The 17,648-nt window shown below is 36.6% G+C and overlaps 1 protein-coding gene and 1 long non-coding RNA gene across 2 annotated transcripts; one reads left to right on the top strand and one right to left on the bottom strand.

Moving 5' to 3' along the window:
• On the bottom strand, positions 1–6,394 carry LOC100649771 (forkhead box protein A4-A-like). Its single transcript, XM_003396554.4, has 2 exons — positions 4,334–6,394; positions 1–932 (listed from the first exon to the last, which is right to left on the bottom strand). Exons 1-2 carry the CDS (start codon positions 5,538–5,540, stop codon positions 670–672), a joined length of 1,470 nt encoding a protein of 489 aa, XP_003396602.1. The 5' UTR covers positions 5,541–6,394; the 3' UTR covers positions 1–669.
• A 9,122-nt stretch (positions 6,395–15,516) lies between these two features.
• Positions 15,517–17,360, top strand: LOC105665910. The gene is made up of 4 exons (XR_001098849.3): positions 15,517–15,640; positions 16,042–16,452; positions 16,578–16,717; positions 16,804–17,360. It is a non-coding gene; the product is annotated as an uncharacterized LOC105665910 (long non-coding RNA).
• The last annotated feature ends 288 nt before the right edge of the window (positions 17,361–17,648 follow it).

The raw sequence follows: 17,648 nt of genomic DNA, 5'->3' as shown, positions 1-17,648 counted from the left end.
TGAAAATCGTAAAAACTTTAATAACAATTTGTCATACGGGCTAACAAAAAGCATAATGTTGTTACGCAAGATGACGCTAACAAGAGCCGGAATTCATGGACGAGAAGTAGGGACTAGGAAAGAGAGTTTGCTGCTATCAACAAATCCTTTATCGTCACCGCAAAACCATTGTTTGACGTGATTAATATTTAACTCACTCTGATACATCATCGGCAGTTATAGATTGTCTTAATTCGTAGAAATACCTATTTCAAAATCACAATGTATCATCGTCGATCCACTAAGCAAGATGAAAAAGCGGCAAAATGTGATTCAAGCAACATAGAACTTTCTCCTACTGTTTTTTCCTTCTTATAGCAAAGGGTACTTTAATTCTACATCTTTGATTCGCGGCGAACGGCTTAAATTAGTAACATTTATTCGTAATTATAAATATAAATAGGATCTCAATCTACACTGTTATCGAAGCGATCGTTTGAAAAACAGATTTCTTCTTTTCTTTACAAACTTTACATTTGCACTCGAATAGATTTCATTCGCAATAGAGTTTCAATAGTGAATATCGTTAAATATTCGTTTTACCGCACTGTTTCGAAATTTCATCAACACTAACGTTACATCGTTGATAAAAAGTACGTTGTTCCTCTTTGTTTCAGATAGTCACACGTTTCACATACTGTATTTGATCTGATCGTAGTACGTTGGCGGTGTTGTGGCAGTATGATGAATGTTCGACGAAACTGTGCCAGGTATATTTGATATACTCAAGCCACTACTCAAGCTGCCGATATTGCTCAAGTTAAGCGAGCTTAGAGAGCTTAACGAGCTCAAAGTAACCGATCCGGCCGGATGACCAAAATAGGATGGTTTGCGATCAATGAGTCCACCTCCAGAACTGTTTGAATTGGAATTCGAGCATTGCATCTTTATACCTGAAACAAAAGTAAAAGAAAAACAATTTTGTACATAATCTTTTAAATATTTTTTAATATTTGGAATTTTGTGACATTTCTAAATTTTACGATATTTCAATGGAGAGTGGAGGTGGACCACACATGAAGGGACAAGAGGGAATGAAGAGGAAAAAGTGAAAGACCTCATGATACGAAATCAGTCCTTGTATAGGTATGATAAATCCGAAGCTCCGGCAGCTCTCAAGTAGTTCTTCAAGTACGCACTTCACTCGTGTCTCGACTCCTATCTTTCTCTCTTTATTTCGCTCTCGTACTTGTTCATCTTTTTTCTTTACAAACTTTCCTGCATACCTATATTTTACATCTTTACGAAAACTATCAAATTCTACCTTCATCAAGAAGATAAAGAAAAAATGATAGAAAAACGACATTAGATATTATCTAATCTGAATGACCTATATGAAACGTAACAATGCATACAGAAATCGTTATAGTTAAAAGTAAAATTATGTACGAGTTGATAAAACCGAAGTAAAATCGCTGATAGATCGGTTTTGGAGGTAGTACGATTAAAAGCGAACGATCTCGATGGCAATTGGAATTTGGTTTAATTCCAGATCGAAGGCAAGTGTAACGAGCGTCTTAAAACAGCGTCGTGTGTGGTCTCAATGGCAGTGCCGTCAGTCAAAATCTCTCTCGACCTCTCTACCTCCGTCGAATCCAAAGTTTTCTGACTGCTCGAGCGATCTGTTTCTGCGCTCGTGCGCGCGAATTTCTCTGTCCTTTTCCTTTTCTTTCGAACACGGGACACGTACCGTGAATCGAAATACGATGGCAGTAAAAGAAGAGCACAGAAGCGGTTGCCTGAGCGAATATCAGCGCCCGTCGTTGCCAACAACGATGCCATAGTCGCGGAGTAGAGAGATCGGCTCCAGAAATACATCCTGAGACCGGGGTAGAAGAAAAAGAGAAAGAGGAAAACTGGGGCCTACCGAGGCGTCTGCAGATTGATCTCGTTTACACTTTACTGACTGAACGAGAAAAGAGAAGGAGGAGCAGGAGGAAGGGTGCGTGGGTGGTACGTTTATCCCTTGTCGATGCCATGGTGTATCGAGGTAGAGAGAAGGAATAGATTGTACTTATAAACGGGAGTGCGCGTATGAGAACGATCTGTTGATCCAGATAGCAAATATCGATTCTAGAGTAATCTCGTCATAGATATCAGAGTTTTTAATCCTACTCACAAATATTTATTATTCATTATTCATAAATATCAAAATTATAATGAGGAATTGTATATCTCAATCACGAAAACAGATAAAAGTTAAAGTTTTCATGACAGAAGATTATCGGGAATTATGAATAAGCAATAAAGAGCTACTATTTCTAAAAAATAAGATTAAAATACAAAATATACGGCGAGTACAGTATTCTCTAGAGTTAAAATTGATCTGCATGAGTTTGATTTAGAAGAAACGTTATTTAATTTTTTAAATGAAGAGTTGGATAAAATACTATTAGAGTCGTATAAATTTCGCAGAAGCTTACTATTAATTCATCATCATAGATAATATGTCTACATTGAGATCGCGAAACCACAGATCGAAGTCAGTTCCGTGGAAAGGTTTAATAAACGAACCAGCTAATGTTTGAGGTAGCTACATTCGATGTACTTAGATTAAAGAACATCTTGTTTACCCCACTTGTAAATGTTTACACGATAAGCGATTTGAGACCTCACTTACCAGCACGCGACTACCGGTAACTGATACAAAAAAACCGTGTATTTTCGTTCACTACGATCATTTGTTTACCACGCGATCGAACGTAGTAACTGTAGTAAGCTTTTGCATTCACAAAATCGTTTCATTCATAAACGTAATGAATAGAACCAATGACTCTAGAACATTGTTCTTAAAGCGTCAATCGTAGTAGGTAAATCTTTGTAACTCATAATATAACACGCTTAACGATACACACAATATTACAAGGTTGAACACATGTATAGAATACTTAGAATACTACAAGACTGGTAGAATATATATGATAAAATACATGGAATACTACAAGATTGTACGGTACCACCACGCTCTTAGTGAAACATTAGACATTAGCCATATTACGACATAGTTAAAGACTCGATGAATTTCTCTGAGTCGTTTACTACCGAAAAAAGTGGATGTTTAACGAATGTGTAATTGCCGCCTCTGTGTTAACCGATTCGAGTTTCCACGCTAAATCAATCTAAACAGGAGACAAGCTGAGATTTCGTGTCATGCCCCGTTACACGTGTAATGTTACGAGTTACGAATTACGACTCCTCGCATGGGCGTGACAGAAATGTCACCCTGGCTAATAGGTGCTGTCAGCTACGGTGATTTCATGTCTGTCGGCTCCGCGCGAAGAGTACTTTCGACGGTGCTATTAAACGGAACTTGACTTTCAAATTTATTGACTTTTGAATTTTGGCTTTGACTTTTAAATTTACGCTCTCAGGAAGTTGTGCCTTCGTTAACATTATTTTTTATACTCCCTTACGATGTATAATTAATAGTACTTATAATTAATATATAATATTTAACTATTAATGATGATAAAAATAGTTTTCAGGTAATTTTTGGGTGCGTGAATCTCAAGTGGATCTTTTATTGGATTTCAAGCTTGGAAAATGTTCAAGACGGACCGCAGTTGTTCTTGTGAAACTCGTCGAAGAACTTTTTAAACGACTAGACTATGGTTCTAAGGAAACTGGCGCCTGTATGGTCGTAAACAGTCTGCGATTTTCCATATGGCCCCCCGACTGTCGTGAATTGTCATTGTTGCCTTCGACTTAAGAAAATCTCCTGCCAGTCTTTCAACTCTTGATTACAAGATCAATATCTACACTTTCAGGAATGTATAAGCGGGGCCTTTAATTATACTCATTATTTATACACAACCGTACATTTCTCCAACTATCTTTCTGATTTGAAAAGTATGTACCTATTTTTTTTATTTTATTTAGTATTTTATAGCGAACCAATCATTGTATTAACAAGAAACATTGAACTTATAATGAATCAATCATCCTATTACCTATGAGAATTGTAAAAGGAGCAAAGAACGTAGTTGGTATTAAAAGAACTGGCATTAAAATTACCAATGTAATGTGTTCAATTCATCATGTTATTTCATGTGCTCTTTTTTCAGAAATCTCCTCAATTATTAAAGTCTATTATCTAATTTCGACTGAAGTAAGTATAATCCTGACAGAGAAACCTAAACTAAAATCAATTTCTTAATATTTCAATATCGTCTGATCCTCCAAACAAAATATACAATTTCACTTATTTTCTTCTTTCGTATTATGTTCATTATATCTATATGCGTATATACTTACAACAGTTAAAAATTATAAAATAATATTAAATAAAACTTACCATTATCCGTTACAGGTGTCTGGCACCCACTGTGCGGCGAACTGACGTTTCCTACGGGACTGTTGTTGCCTGTCTGTTCTGGGATTCCCTGCATAGCGACGTTCACGTTGCTTCCAGTATTGTTGACTCCGGCGAGTCCGTAACCAACGTAGTAATCTTGTCCAGGTGCTTGAGTAGTCGGTGCGGGATTAGACGGGCACTTATAGGTCATCATAGTTTCATTCTCCTTATAAACCGTCTCTGGATGATGCTGTTGATGATCTTTCACGGAGAACCCGTCCGTAGCTCTGTACGTCAACTGCTCCTGACTCCTCGCCGCATATCCAGGCTCGCTCTTAAACGCTACTATTTCTCCGTTTCTGTATACAGACGGTTCTCCAGTTTTGTATGTGACTTCCGTCGTCTTGTATGTTACTTCCGATATGGGCGGTGTCTTGTATGTGGCCTCAGGATAGGACCAATCAGCAGAGACCGCGGCACCAGGTGCTGCGTACATCGCATATTCTTGATAATTTTGATACTGATTTTGATATCCATTCGCGTATTCCATGGCTCCAGGTGTTAAATTTTCGTATCCGGGAGTCTGGACGCCTACTGGACCACTCGCAGAAAAGTATTGAGGATACTGAGGCTTCAAGGCTTGGCACTTGCGACGGAAACCTCGTGGTCGTCGACGAAAGCTTCCTTCTTCAAACATATACTCTGTCGAAGGATCGATCGTCCAGTAGTGACCTTTACCTGGTCTTCCTAAACCCTTTGGAAGCTTGATAAAACACTCGTTCAAGCTCAAATTATGGCGCACTGAGTTCTTCCAGCCTTGATAAGCGCCACGGAAAAAGGGAAAATGTTGCTGTAGGAACGAGTAGATCTCTGAAAGGGTTAATCTCTTTCCTGGACTCGCCTGAATCGCCATTACGATCAGCGCTATGTAAGAGTACGGAGGTTTCTCTTGGCGCCGCGCTCCAGGCTTCCTAGGTAACTCTGTACTGGCAGGGTTACACATCAACGGATCTAAACTCTGATCTTGGTTCAGACTATTGGACATCGACAAATTGGTTCGAGGTACCACCGATGTGGAATTGGAATGAGCTACGGTAGATTGATCTTGGATATGTAGATTCGAGTCACTTTCGTTCTTCATCGTGACTCTCGCGTTGTCCACGTTGCTTCCGCGAGGAGTCGACGGGACGATTACCGTTTGATCCATGAAATCCGTCGAAACCAGCCGTCACGCTGTAGCGAACATTCTAAAACTCACAACTATAGTCCATTCACCTCACTGCAGATAAATATCCTTAGAAATCTAAACAGTTGTATAATCTATGCTACTCTAATCACAATAATTTCACGAATTCCAATTCCAACGTATTTCGTACCACGGTAAATATAATTGAAAAAATGATTCGTAAAATTTTTAATGTCTTCCAACAATAATTTCGTACGTATAGTGTCCTTGTCACTCTCACTATCAATCGCAACTACGAACACGATCGAGTTTCGCTGTATTTACCGTTTATGTTTGCTGCATCGGCCGTTCCCACACGTCGTGGACGAATTCGTGTGGCGGCCACGCGTTTCCAAGCGTAATCACAATAAGGAGGAAAGAGGCCGTTATTTACGTGTGCCCGATGTAAATTGTTTGCACGAACGGTGGGGTCAATTATTTAGACTTGCCACTTGGCAGACGTTGCACTGATGCGCCACTAAGTGTTTTCGGATGACTGGGCCTCGGGATCAACTCCGGACCTGGTGGAAGCTTGGTACGTCGCGATGACGCGAACCACGCCGTCACGAACCAGCCTCGTCCCCGGTAGGCGTGATGAACCGAGGGGACGTGGCTTGACTCTTCATTGGACGGTGAACAGTGTACGATACTAAAGCTCGCGTTCACGACCAATAGCGACTGGTTTCTGCTACGATGTCACGCCTGATAGAAATAAGCTCCGGATACTGAGAACAACAATCGGGCACGCTGTGATTGCTTGACGAGAGATTGAAACGAAGAAGATTGCATAACTTTCCTCATTCTCGTTGTTGCAGTGAGATCTCGATGGTGTTTGTTAAATTGGAGCTGATTTAATTAGCGAAAGAACATGGAGATTTGAGCAAAATGTTTGGTGTTAATTCTTTGCATACCAGTGTTATATGAACGATATTCTTTTATCAAGAGGAGTCCTTAAAGTCCTACATGGTTTCTCTTCATTATTGCATTAGTTCTTGTTATTGTATCTTTGTTGTGACTGCAAGCCTACAAATTCCATTAGCGTTATAGATGTATTCTGTTATGGTTTTTGAGTGATTCTACTTTACTTGGTATGTTAAGGATTAACATTGAATGGAACTTTGATGGCTTAGGAAGGATCCCATCTTTGACCTGTATATGTATGTTGTAACTATATATAATTGCTTCAATTAGCTATACACATTATGGACATAAAAAAAGAGTATTTCAAGAGAAGTTGCTTCTCAGTGTGATATATTATTTTCACGTAATGCAAATGTGATTGGATTTATCAATCTCTCAATCTTTATAAACAGATTATAATTAATTTCCGAATAATTTCATTTTGTTCTCTTGTACTTTTTGATAACTGTTTTCGTTAATCCTAAGAAAATGTAGGTACTCGGAAAAGTGGAAAAGATGTTGCATATATATCTTAGTTAATAGAAACAATACATAATTATCGATATTCATTTTTGGGTGGAAAACTACAATTTTTTTATTTCAATGGTATCTACAGAAGCGACTAACTCGCAAGCAACGAGTTTTACAATTTCAGGATACACGCTTGCAGACGGTACGAAAAAGCTCGAAGAAACGATTGGTTCACCTGTTGACCAACGAGAAGTTAGAGCTATGCTCCGCCCGATCATAGAACCGCCCTCCATTTTCTGTTTTAGGTTCCTCTTGGAATTCGTACATCATCGATTATCCTGAAATTAGGGCTGATTATCTGGAAATTTTACTCGTGATGTCAGTTCCCGACAGATCTTAAGCGTCATCACGCACTTCCGTTCGTGGAATACAAAATGTCGGATTAAAATTCTATTATACCTTCTCATTTCAGTCGAATCACATTTCGATGAAAAAGCAAGATTGTTCCTAACACGTTCGCGATATCGAGAATTAATTGTGCTTTTCACCTGAAAATTCTGTGAAATTTTCTGGCGAGAGGCATAATTAATTCCCGAAATCGCGAAAAGCTCCACATTTTGAAGATCAAAGTGAATAGGTAGAAAGTCTTTTTACAAATTTTTTAAGTACTGTATGTGCTACATAAAAAAGGATATACATACGTACTTGTCAGTATTAATTTTATACTTCGAAACAAAAGAAGTCCAATTCATAAAACATGTACGAATGGAAGACACAAATGATCTTCGAGACCTTCAACGTGTTAATTTTATATTACAAACCGTGGATATTTCGTTGGTATTGATTCTTGAATAAGAATGGAATAAAAATTATCCGTACTTTATTTTTTCAATGGCGTTAAGTCAGCTTGTTATCGTTATTTACAATTACGCCAAAGAGTCGAAGTGTCTTATCGCATCTGCTGAAACTATTATCGTCTATTACAGGAGAAAAAGTATTATTTTCTTTTATTAAATTAGATTGTTAGATTATTGTGTAGATATGCACGAAATCTAAAATTATACAACCTTGTGTTATTAATAATATAGATGATATATAAAATACGTACCTATATATAAGTACCTACATATAATTCATTATGAATTTCGTAGTCAATAACGTAAGACGTCGCTTTGTAATATTTACAAGGGAAGTTCTTATCATAGTGTTATCGATCCAATGACCCGCTGCGCATTAACTCGTTGATCGCAGTCAATCGAACCAAAGTGTTTACATATCGATACACGTGACGAGGTATCGGATAACTGGTCCTGAAAGAATCGAGATGGACGTTTATCAACGATCACGATTCTAAGTACGTGCCTCGTTTCATTAGAATCTCTCGATGTTTTTGATCCATATAGGCTCTTCTATATAGGCTTTTTTATTTAAAATCTTGTAACTAGCCAAACAAAATTGCAATAAATTTTATACGAAATTAATCTTAAATGATTCCAAAACCACTGTATAGAATAATAATATTCAATAATAGCGACAATAATAGAATATAATAATTAGAATCCAAAAATAAATATATAACAATGCAAACGTCGATAAAAATCTCTCTCTTGAATTTTTATCCTTATCATATAAGTTATGACAACAATTCACAATTGAAATTATAATTCAATGAACATCGAAAACGAAATAGCAGATTAAATTACGAAAAACGACTCTGAATATTTCCTAGCAATTGTTCTCTATTTATAATAATGAAATTCCAAGAAACATATGGAAACCTGAAAGTGGAGCATCGAGAGGGCAATTATTTAATGTCATCCAACGTCTATCCGGTGATATCGTACGCCCTGAGCTCTCTAGACCACGAATTCTCAAGAAGTTTGTTTGCCTTACAGCGAACGAACCGACGAAAGAGAAGCGTCACGGCCATCTTGTCTTTGCCTACTTGAAATCGTGCAACGTGTGTTTCGTGGTTCTGTTAACTCTTTGCCACACTGCTTCGAATGTCTCTCGCTACTTACTTCTTCTATAAATCCAATAAAAATTAAGAATCAACAGAAACGTACTTCTAAAATGTATGTAGCTTCTAACTGTAAAAAATATTGTAAAACAAGGTACCTACATTTTGTCAGTTAAATTGATTTAGAAACTGTTCTGACAGATTTAAACGTTAGCCTGATTTAGAATAACGTAGCTTTTAAAATATTTTTACGCTTATAAAGAAATTAAAACAGAGTATTTTAGTATACTCTTTCAGATTTATAGAACATTTAGCAGTGGACCCCGTGGCTTAAGGGTTGAAAGTGAAGTACTCGCCCTTCCTCGTTGAGAGCACCCTCCGAAGATAGTGGCATTTAGAAGTGTTTACCATTTTACCGCTTCCAAGATTTCCCCGTGTCGTTTTCTGCGACAGCTTCAAGTGCCACTTGAACAAAAACTTAATTCAGTCCTTCGAGATATCTAAGAAAAAAGGAAAGAGCACGTTAAAGCGTAGAGACTAGAGTCTATCGGTATCTCTATATGTAGCTATATTACAAGAAAGAAGATTATTGTCTATGGAAGGATTTAATAATTATCGTTCACCGTAAGAAAATAAGCGTCTTAAGTCTACATAGCGTCCTTCGAAGGCCTCGAAACGACCATTTCTTTCTTTCTCAATAAACAACGCCACTCTTCGGGCAAATTGCGACAGTTCCGGATCAGTTTTTTTAAGATAAAACGGGGTACAAGGCGCCGACGACCAAGACCACCCGAAGAAAACCAGTTTCGGTCGCACGTGTTCCCGTAGGAAAACCGCAGACCGGAACCAGACATTACAGGCTGTCTGTCTCACGTGCACGTTACGAACTTTCTCGTCTGTTTACATCCGGCGTTGCAGCCATTTTGATTCCTCCGGAGATTCGCTTTCTAAGCGAAGAAGCTTCAAGTTTCAAGATCTAGCAAATTTTGTCCCGGTCATATAGATCTCTTAATAATCGTAGGATATAGCAGAATAGGATTGTGCGACTTCTTTCGATTGCAGAACTTCCATTTAGATTATGGGAACATAGATTCCATATGTGTAGATTAGAAATTATCATCAAAATTTTCATTAAGTTGAACAATACGTAAAGATAGAAATATTTAAGATTGGATACTTTACATAATAAGATTCCAAACGTGAATTCCTATGAGACAAGTTCAATTTGACGAATTGAAAAGAGATATTCTTGTTTCTTCCTAATCTCGGAGAGATTTCAATAGGTAGCAAGTAGAAGAATTGTTGTTTTTGGTCAATGATGTTGATTAATTCGTTCGCGTACTTCCGTTTCGTCGATTCTTCAGGGATTTACGCGATCCGGCTACACGACGAGACCGAAGTTAGAGTCTCACTGCTTGTGGAGAACACGTGAGGCCCTGACGGCCACCCAAGCGGCCATCAGACGCGCCGACGATATTCTCTGTTTACACAATACCGTAATTTTATACCGCCGATCGTGGGTGCATGTTACGAGCCTTACGTTCCTGTCGCATCTTCAACCCTATGCTCACCACCAAATCTGTTCGCGTACCTGTTCAATCCAACGATCGTTCTTTTTACACTGTAGATTGAAAATTACAAAATTTATGGAAAATAGTTTACATAATTCAATCATATATGACATAAATTAAAAATATTACACTTGTTTCCAATTTTTGAAAACTCGTTTGTTGATCAAGTGTGAGGAATGATGATACTTTGCTTGAAAAGTATACATTAAGTATGATGTATGGTTGAATACATTAGTTGCACCTCGAAGTGAAAACAACTCGGCTTCTTTTAAGGAAACGGATATCTTTTTTTTGGTAACGTGTCCCTGTTTTGATTGGGTCTTAAACTGTATTCAAGGCAAACAATTTTGTCTCTTCTCTCTTTTGTTGTGCCTCGTCCCGGCCGCGACGTGACGCCCGGTAAGTGGAAGGGGTAAAATGGAGCAGCACGTGGTTGCCATACCCGACGCCTTGCGTTCGTTCGGTACACTGATCTTCGAATCCTGTTAGTTAACCAGAATGAATAGAGTTTCCTTAATTACAATAGTCACAGTTTATATTATATCATAACTTTCTTCGACTAGATCTGAATTCTGAAAAGAATGGAATATTATTTAGCATAGGGTTTTCCAAACTTGTATAGTCCGAGAGCCGCTCTTAAAAACGATAATTTCTCGCGACTCACTGGAAGATCATAGGAAGCGTAATTGTCATCGAGAGTTGGTTGATAAGCAATTCGAAATTGGTTTGATATAGATGTACGAGTTGAGAAGAACTAGGCAGAAATAATAATTCACGTATGATGCTTCGGTGAAATGACTTTGAATTGATGAGTAAAATTCACAAATCTTTTAATATCAAATGATATGAAATTTCCATAACTCTTAACCAGTACGTATCGTTAGGCTATCGGGGACTATAGCAATTTAGGGATAAATTATTTAGTTTTGGAATGTTTAATTCAATTTAACTTTATTACTAATCTCTACTACGGAGAATGTAAAATAAATAAAAAAATCGAATATCCTAAATTTGATTAATCTATCGTGAATTATTTATACCATTTAATACGAAATTATTCTGGTTTCGATATTTATGAATAAAAATGCTTCTCTTTGTTCTTATCTCTTTGACAAAATCCTTCCAGACGATACGACGTTACGACGTTTAAGATACTTCAAATTTCTTCTATATATTGTCATCTACATGCTAGCCGGCAACGTGAGTGTCACCACCCAGGTCGTAGGTACTCGATGGCGACACGCTTTTTCCCACGAGAATTCTTGAAACGTTTCGTAGACAGTAGATGGACTGTTTTCACCACTTCAGAAGATCGATTTGCATTGAAGAGGCACAGAGACATTGGATGAAAAGGTACTACGTCTGAGTTGGAGGTCGCGTGCAAATCATCCACGGATCGATCTATCCAGAAGCTCGTAAATTTCCGTTGAACCGTTGGTTCGTCCTGGTTTCTTCGGGCGCCGTATAACTCCCTTAGATTTCTGCAGTCCATCCTTGGCGTACAGTGTCTGGATAGTGTTTCTTTTGCGTAAGATCAGGCTCGTCGGTGGAACAGGCCGAAGAGGAACGAAGAGAGAAGACCAGCTCTCAAAATAAGACATGTTTATCCGCTGATGCTGCTATTTTGGAAAGCGCGCAAGTCCCTCTCCTGTACGCGTAAGTTTCTATCGGAAGCTCCCCTTGGTTTCCTGCGGATACTCCACGAAAGCTCGGATTTCACGGTGTTCGTACGATTAAACGGCAATTTTCTGAAAATTTTCATATTCCTTTTCCTTCAGATTGTTCCTATAAATGTGTAATTTTTCTTATATTAGCAATTCATTTGATTTTTTCATGAATACGTCTAATCCTTTTTAGTTTCCGAAGGAATTGCAGTAATATTTTTGTTGATTATTTTTATATCAAAGTTCGTTGGAGGTGAGTAGTAATAGCGTTTGTCTACGAATGAACGCCTTCCTGCTGCGTAGAAATTTTTCACTAACCGGGCCGCACCCCCGTGGAGACTGGTTGTTTATGCAACGTGTGTACCCCACTTAATCCACTGTTTTACTGTTTAGATCTCGACTACCGTAGGGGGTTGTTCTGACACGACCTCTCCGAGATTCCGTCGTCTTGGGTCTTCGGACTCTTTTTTCCCCTCCTGTTTTTTCTTTTCCCGCGAAAAAGAAGAAAGGCAGAAAGAAATGGATACTTGTGTACACGATCTAATTTTCTAAGTACCAGTAGCGGTATTACATACAACCAACCAAGCATTGGGGTTGTAAATCATAATGAGTTTGGGAAGATATAAACAGAGATAGCAATACTAAACGTCTTACTAACCTTGTTTGAAGATTTTAACAAAATAAGGAACGTTTTATAATATCTTTTCCTTTCAAAGTTTTGTTTAATATTTGATCATGTTCTGCTCATCCGTTAAACTTTATATTCTCTATAAAATGAAGTAGGTACATAAGTATATCATTTGATGCTTTGAAAGAATGCTGTGCAACGCTTGATTACGATGATATACGTCATGGTATACATACATTCTTTACAGAAATTTTCTCATGATATAATTCGAACGATTTACTGTTCGCACTACCACAATGTTTAGGCAATTACCATTCGAATCTGTAGCCGGACGCTTTATTTCATATCATTCACAAGGCTATGATTAATATTCCCTCATAACCTGGAAATAACATCTTGACGCGATAATAGAAAACGAATAACAGGTAATCGCGAAATCTACGGAACATAAATTACGCTCGCCCTGATATACCCCTCTCTTCGTGCTCGTTCGAGTTAGAACGAAGAGCGTTACAGCTGCAGCCATCTTGCCGGACCGACGTTTAACGGCATCGTTAAAAATTAACGACCGTTTGTTAAAAGACTCGGTCTACCGGAATAGAAACTGAGCACCGTGAACATACTGCGGCCTGCGTTACGAGTCGATGGTAACTACGCGCGATTTTTCAATTTATCAATTAGCCAACTGAAAATCATATTGGTGTACGATAACATATTGAGAGTTTGGACATAATAATATATTTTAACTTGCGATCTTGGGATACCTGGTAGAATTATACAGGCGTATAAAGGATCCTTTGCAATTTTTCTGTTTGGCAAATCATATATATATATTCTAATATCCCCTATCTTTTATTTTAATTCCTCTTCTCTTACAACTGCTTATTTTATACTTGGTCGTCTAAAAATCATAGACAATATCAGATATGGTTTAGCTTTTAAATGTATTATGCTTTTAATTTTATAATAAATTATATTATAACTTTATTATGTGTTACGACACATTTTCATGATCTATAAAGGTATAATCAATTTTTTACGATAATAAATGCAGAACAATATTTTATGAAAGCTAGTGGTAAATTGGCTTACGTCACTATGTTTCTCAACCCTCCAATTTTTAAACATCACTTCGGACGAAATATCTTTAAGCACTGAAAAATTATTTATTCATTGATAATTATTAACCAATACAGATTTTGATATCGATAGTTAATAAAAATATGATAGACTACATAAATAATAATTAAGTAGTAATTAATATCAATATATGTAATATTATAAACGTGTATATACTTACTTATTTAAAGATGATCTAAAGGGGCGTAAATGTTATATAGGTTAGAAAACTCTATGAGTTTAAGCATTTAAATCGAGTGATGTTCTCTTCATAGTAATGCTTTGAATCGATCTTAAATCGATGGTTTTCAGCAACCGCAATCTTTGCGAGCCGAACGCCATCTTCTAAGAATCTTCTTCGATGAACCGGAAGTTATAAATCTTAACTCTTTCTTCCACCATTCGCCCTTCCTATCGATGAAAATATTTAAGACAAATCTTCTTAAAGACGCTGGTTGTAAAGTAACTAAGAAACTGACAATACTTTCTCCGCCACCTTGTGTTTACAAGACAGAGTATCGTTACGAGCTTTCGGACGTGAACCATCTGTTTGGACTGTCCAGCGGGAAGATGATACCAAAAAAGTATCTTTCTTTCCAGCATCTTAGTTTTTGCGTTATTCTCGTACGATTCTTCAAGGAAATAAAAATAAAAATAATTTTTAGCTTCTTTTTTACAATTCTGTTAAATTGTAATATTAGTAGTAAGAGTTGTTTCTTTCCTGAGTTCGTATGCGTAAATGTTTCAATCAGAACCATATAAAATGCTTCACAGCAGTATAAACACGAAATAAATTACTATTAACTGAATGACAAGAAGAAGCTTCTTTTTAGATAATCTAGATTTAAAGTGGTTAATTTCATACAATCTGTTATCGATATAGTAGTTCACACATTTTAAAAGTGAGTTACAGTCGATAAAGTAGAAACAAATAATGATAGCACTTGAACGTAGGTAAAGTAACTTTCATTTTCCTTTACTTCATCATGCTGTCTAGGGAAATCTACTTTATCGACATTATAAAATAAGTTTCCACCTTTAGATGTCACCGAATACCTATATTGATAATAAATTAATCTAATCAATATGTAATAATATGATATTTCAATATAAATCATGAAGGTGAAAATATGCAAATATCATAATAACAATTATACTATTTGAATCTTATACAATTTAAAGAATAAAGAGTAATGGATTTCAGGAACCTGTCGAGAAAACATTCAATTTCTCACAAAGACTTAACTCATTCTTATTCTGGGTATTGAAAAATTAAAAGATTACATGTCGTAAAAATTCATAAAATTATGTGATACTTGGCATAATACGCAAAGTTGAGTTCTTAAATACTTTATCCCAGACTAAATAAAAACATCGTTCGAACCCCCTGTTTCAACCTGTTCACCGACTGATTTCGTATATTTTCTGAATCAATATTGAACCTTCCGCGTGACCTTGGCACAACAGGTAGGTTAGTTAGATCGAAACAGGTCTTGCTCATCGCTTCTTTTTCTCTTTATATTTTTACGGACTGAACGAATTATAGTCATTTGTTCTCGATATCAAATTTATGTCCGTCAAAATCTTTCGTCTCAATGATCGATGGGCCAGTTTTCAATACCCGACCAACTATAATGCGCGATGCAATTTACATATGAATAGAAATACAGTGAGTCGACGAAAATATTTTTTCAGTTGCTGAGTTGCAAGTTCGCTGAAATAACCCTTTGCTTAATTCTACTCGTTCTCCTTTTTCTACCGATTATCAGGTGCAATTAAGAACTCTTTTTTTGCGTCAACGTTTTGCAATATTTTGATAATGATACTATAACTCGTTACGCAATCTTTTTTTTTGGGAATGAAAAGATTTTAACCCATTAAAACCCAACATTACGTTAACGCAATATTTTGCTTTCAAATCTTCAAATTTTCAGATTTTCAGTTATTCGAATTTGTTATTTTATACATATTACCTATTTTTTACATATTACTTCATTCTTTGTTCCTTAATGGTTTAATATTGATATTTAATGATTTAACAGTAATTTACCAATCAAAAAGAAAAAAAGATAACTATATACTTTACTTTCTAGCAAATGTGGCTTCTATCATTTTTCATCTGTAATTCTTGATACAGAGAGATCGTTATCAATATATTACGATCTTTCAGAGAGACTTGTAAAATAATGAAAAGCGGAGCCATTGAGAATGAAAGTAGTCACTTCACGGCTTAAGGACAATTTCGAGGAAAGCGTCTCAAGAGTTTCAGTTGAGATGTGAAGAATAAGGTAATTCTGTAGGTAAGGTTGCCAAGAAGGTCGTGGTGAAAAAATAATCGAAACGTCGTGGAAGCCATCACAATTAACATAGCTGGCAATAAAATAGAAAACGTATGAGTACACATGTCACGCCAAGTCTAAATATTCGATTTCGTTTCTGCCACTTACGAATCCTTCGAGTGTTCTCACTCTTGAGCTAAACGTTGCCACTTAAGGAATCAACTTGCACCACTTTCTGCTCCAAAATGAAAGCACTTTTCTTTTATCTTATATTTTCCCTTAATGACGTAAACGACACATATGTAAGTACAAAATAATTTCGACAATAATCGAATTTATAATTCAGTTTTCACCAGTTGTTATTCTTATTTTTAAATTGTTTAATTTCTTTATAATTCAGTCAGTCACATTAAATTCTTATTTGTAGATATAGAATTTGTAATTCAAATAATACTTGGAATTTATTATGCGACTTACCTTTGTCACCTGATATGGTTATGTTTCTAACCTCTCCAACATTCAATATTTTGGAACGCACTGCAACTACACCTATATGTTTGTTAGCGAGTACGAACATCGTCCGTGAATTATATCGTACTTTTTGTTATCGAACAAGAGAGAGAACTAAATTGGACATCTAAATTTGCTTTCAGTGAAACATGCCGCGAAGAACATTTGTTTCTGCTCAAAAGGGAGTTTACACCCTGTAGGTAGGTGGTTGAAAAGAAAACCTCTACTTCAGCCATCTGGAACGACTTAAAACACCAAAAAGCACGAGAGAAAAGAACGAACCAACCATCCACGGTCCTTTTCGATGTCCTTTTCTTTGGCCTCGTGCCCTTTTCCTATCTACGTTCGGAGATGTACGTGCACAGAAAGCGACGAGTCGGATCTGAAAGAACGGTCAATGTTTCCATTGACAGTGCGGTTAGATTAACTTGTAAATGGGTGTAGATTAACGTCTGGATTATGGATTTGACGTGAAACAATGTCACCAGTCGCTGAATGAGAGAAAAGGACAATTTGAAAGTTGTCATTTAGCATGACCTACATCAATCTTTGGATTAGACGGATTTAGTGGAATAACGCCACCAGTCGACTTGACGAATAATCCTTTCTTATCCACAACTGCCAGCCTAATTTAGGAATTTCAAATTTTTACTTATGTTATTTTCTAACGGGTTTTTTTTTGTTAAAGATAAATAAAATGAATGAGGTAATTCACGTATAGTTTATTTACATATATATAATAAATACAAATAGGAAATAGGTTACAAACGCAATTATATGAAGTATTTCCTTAAAGGAACCAAGAGCCAAAACTGGAGATTAAAATAAGTATAGATGCAAAATGAATAAAAGTAGATAGATTAATAGGCCTCATTGATTCCGAAAACGAGCCCCAATTTCCAAGACAGATTCATACTATTTATACGGAAAAGATTCATACTAGCATATTTGGGTGAGTACAAAAGTGACCTGAACAACCGTCAATATT

Source organism: Bombus terrestris, chromosome 7 (assembly GCF_910591885.1).
Source record: "Bombus terrestris chromosome 7, iyBomTerr1.2, whole genome shotgun sequence".
NCBI lineage: Eukaryota > Metazoa > Arthropoda > Insecta > Hymenoptera > Apidae > Bombus > Bombus terrestris.
Note: the sequence above shows the minus strand (reverse complement) of the source record. Positions and strands in the feature narration are given on the sequence as shown.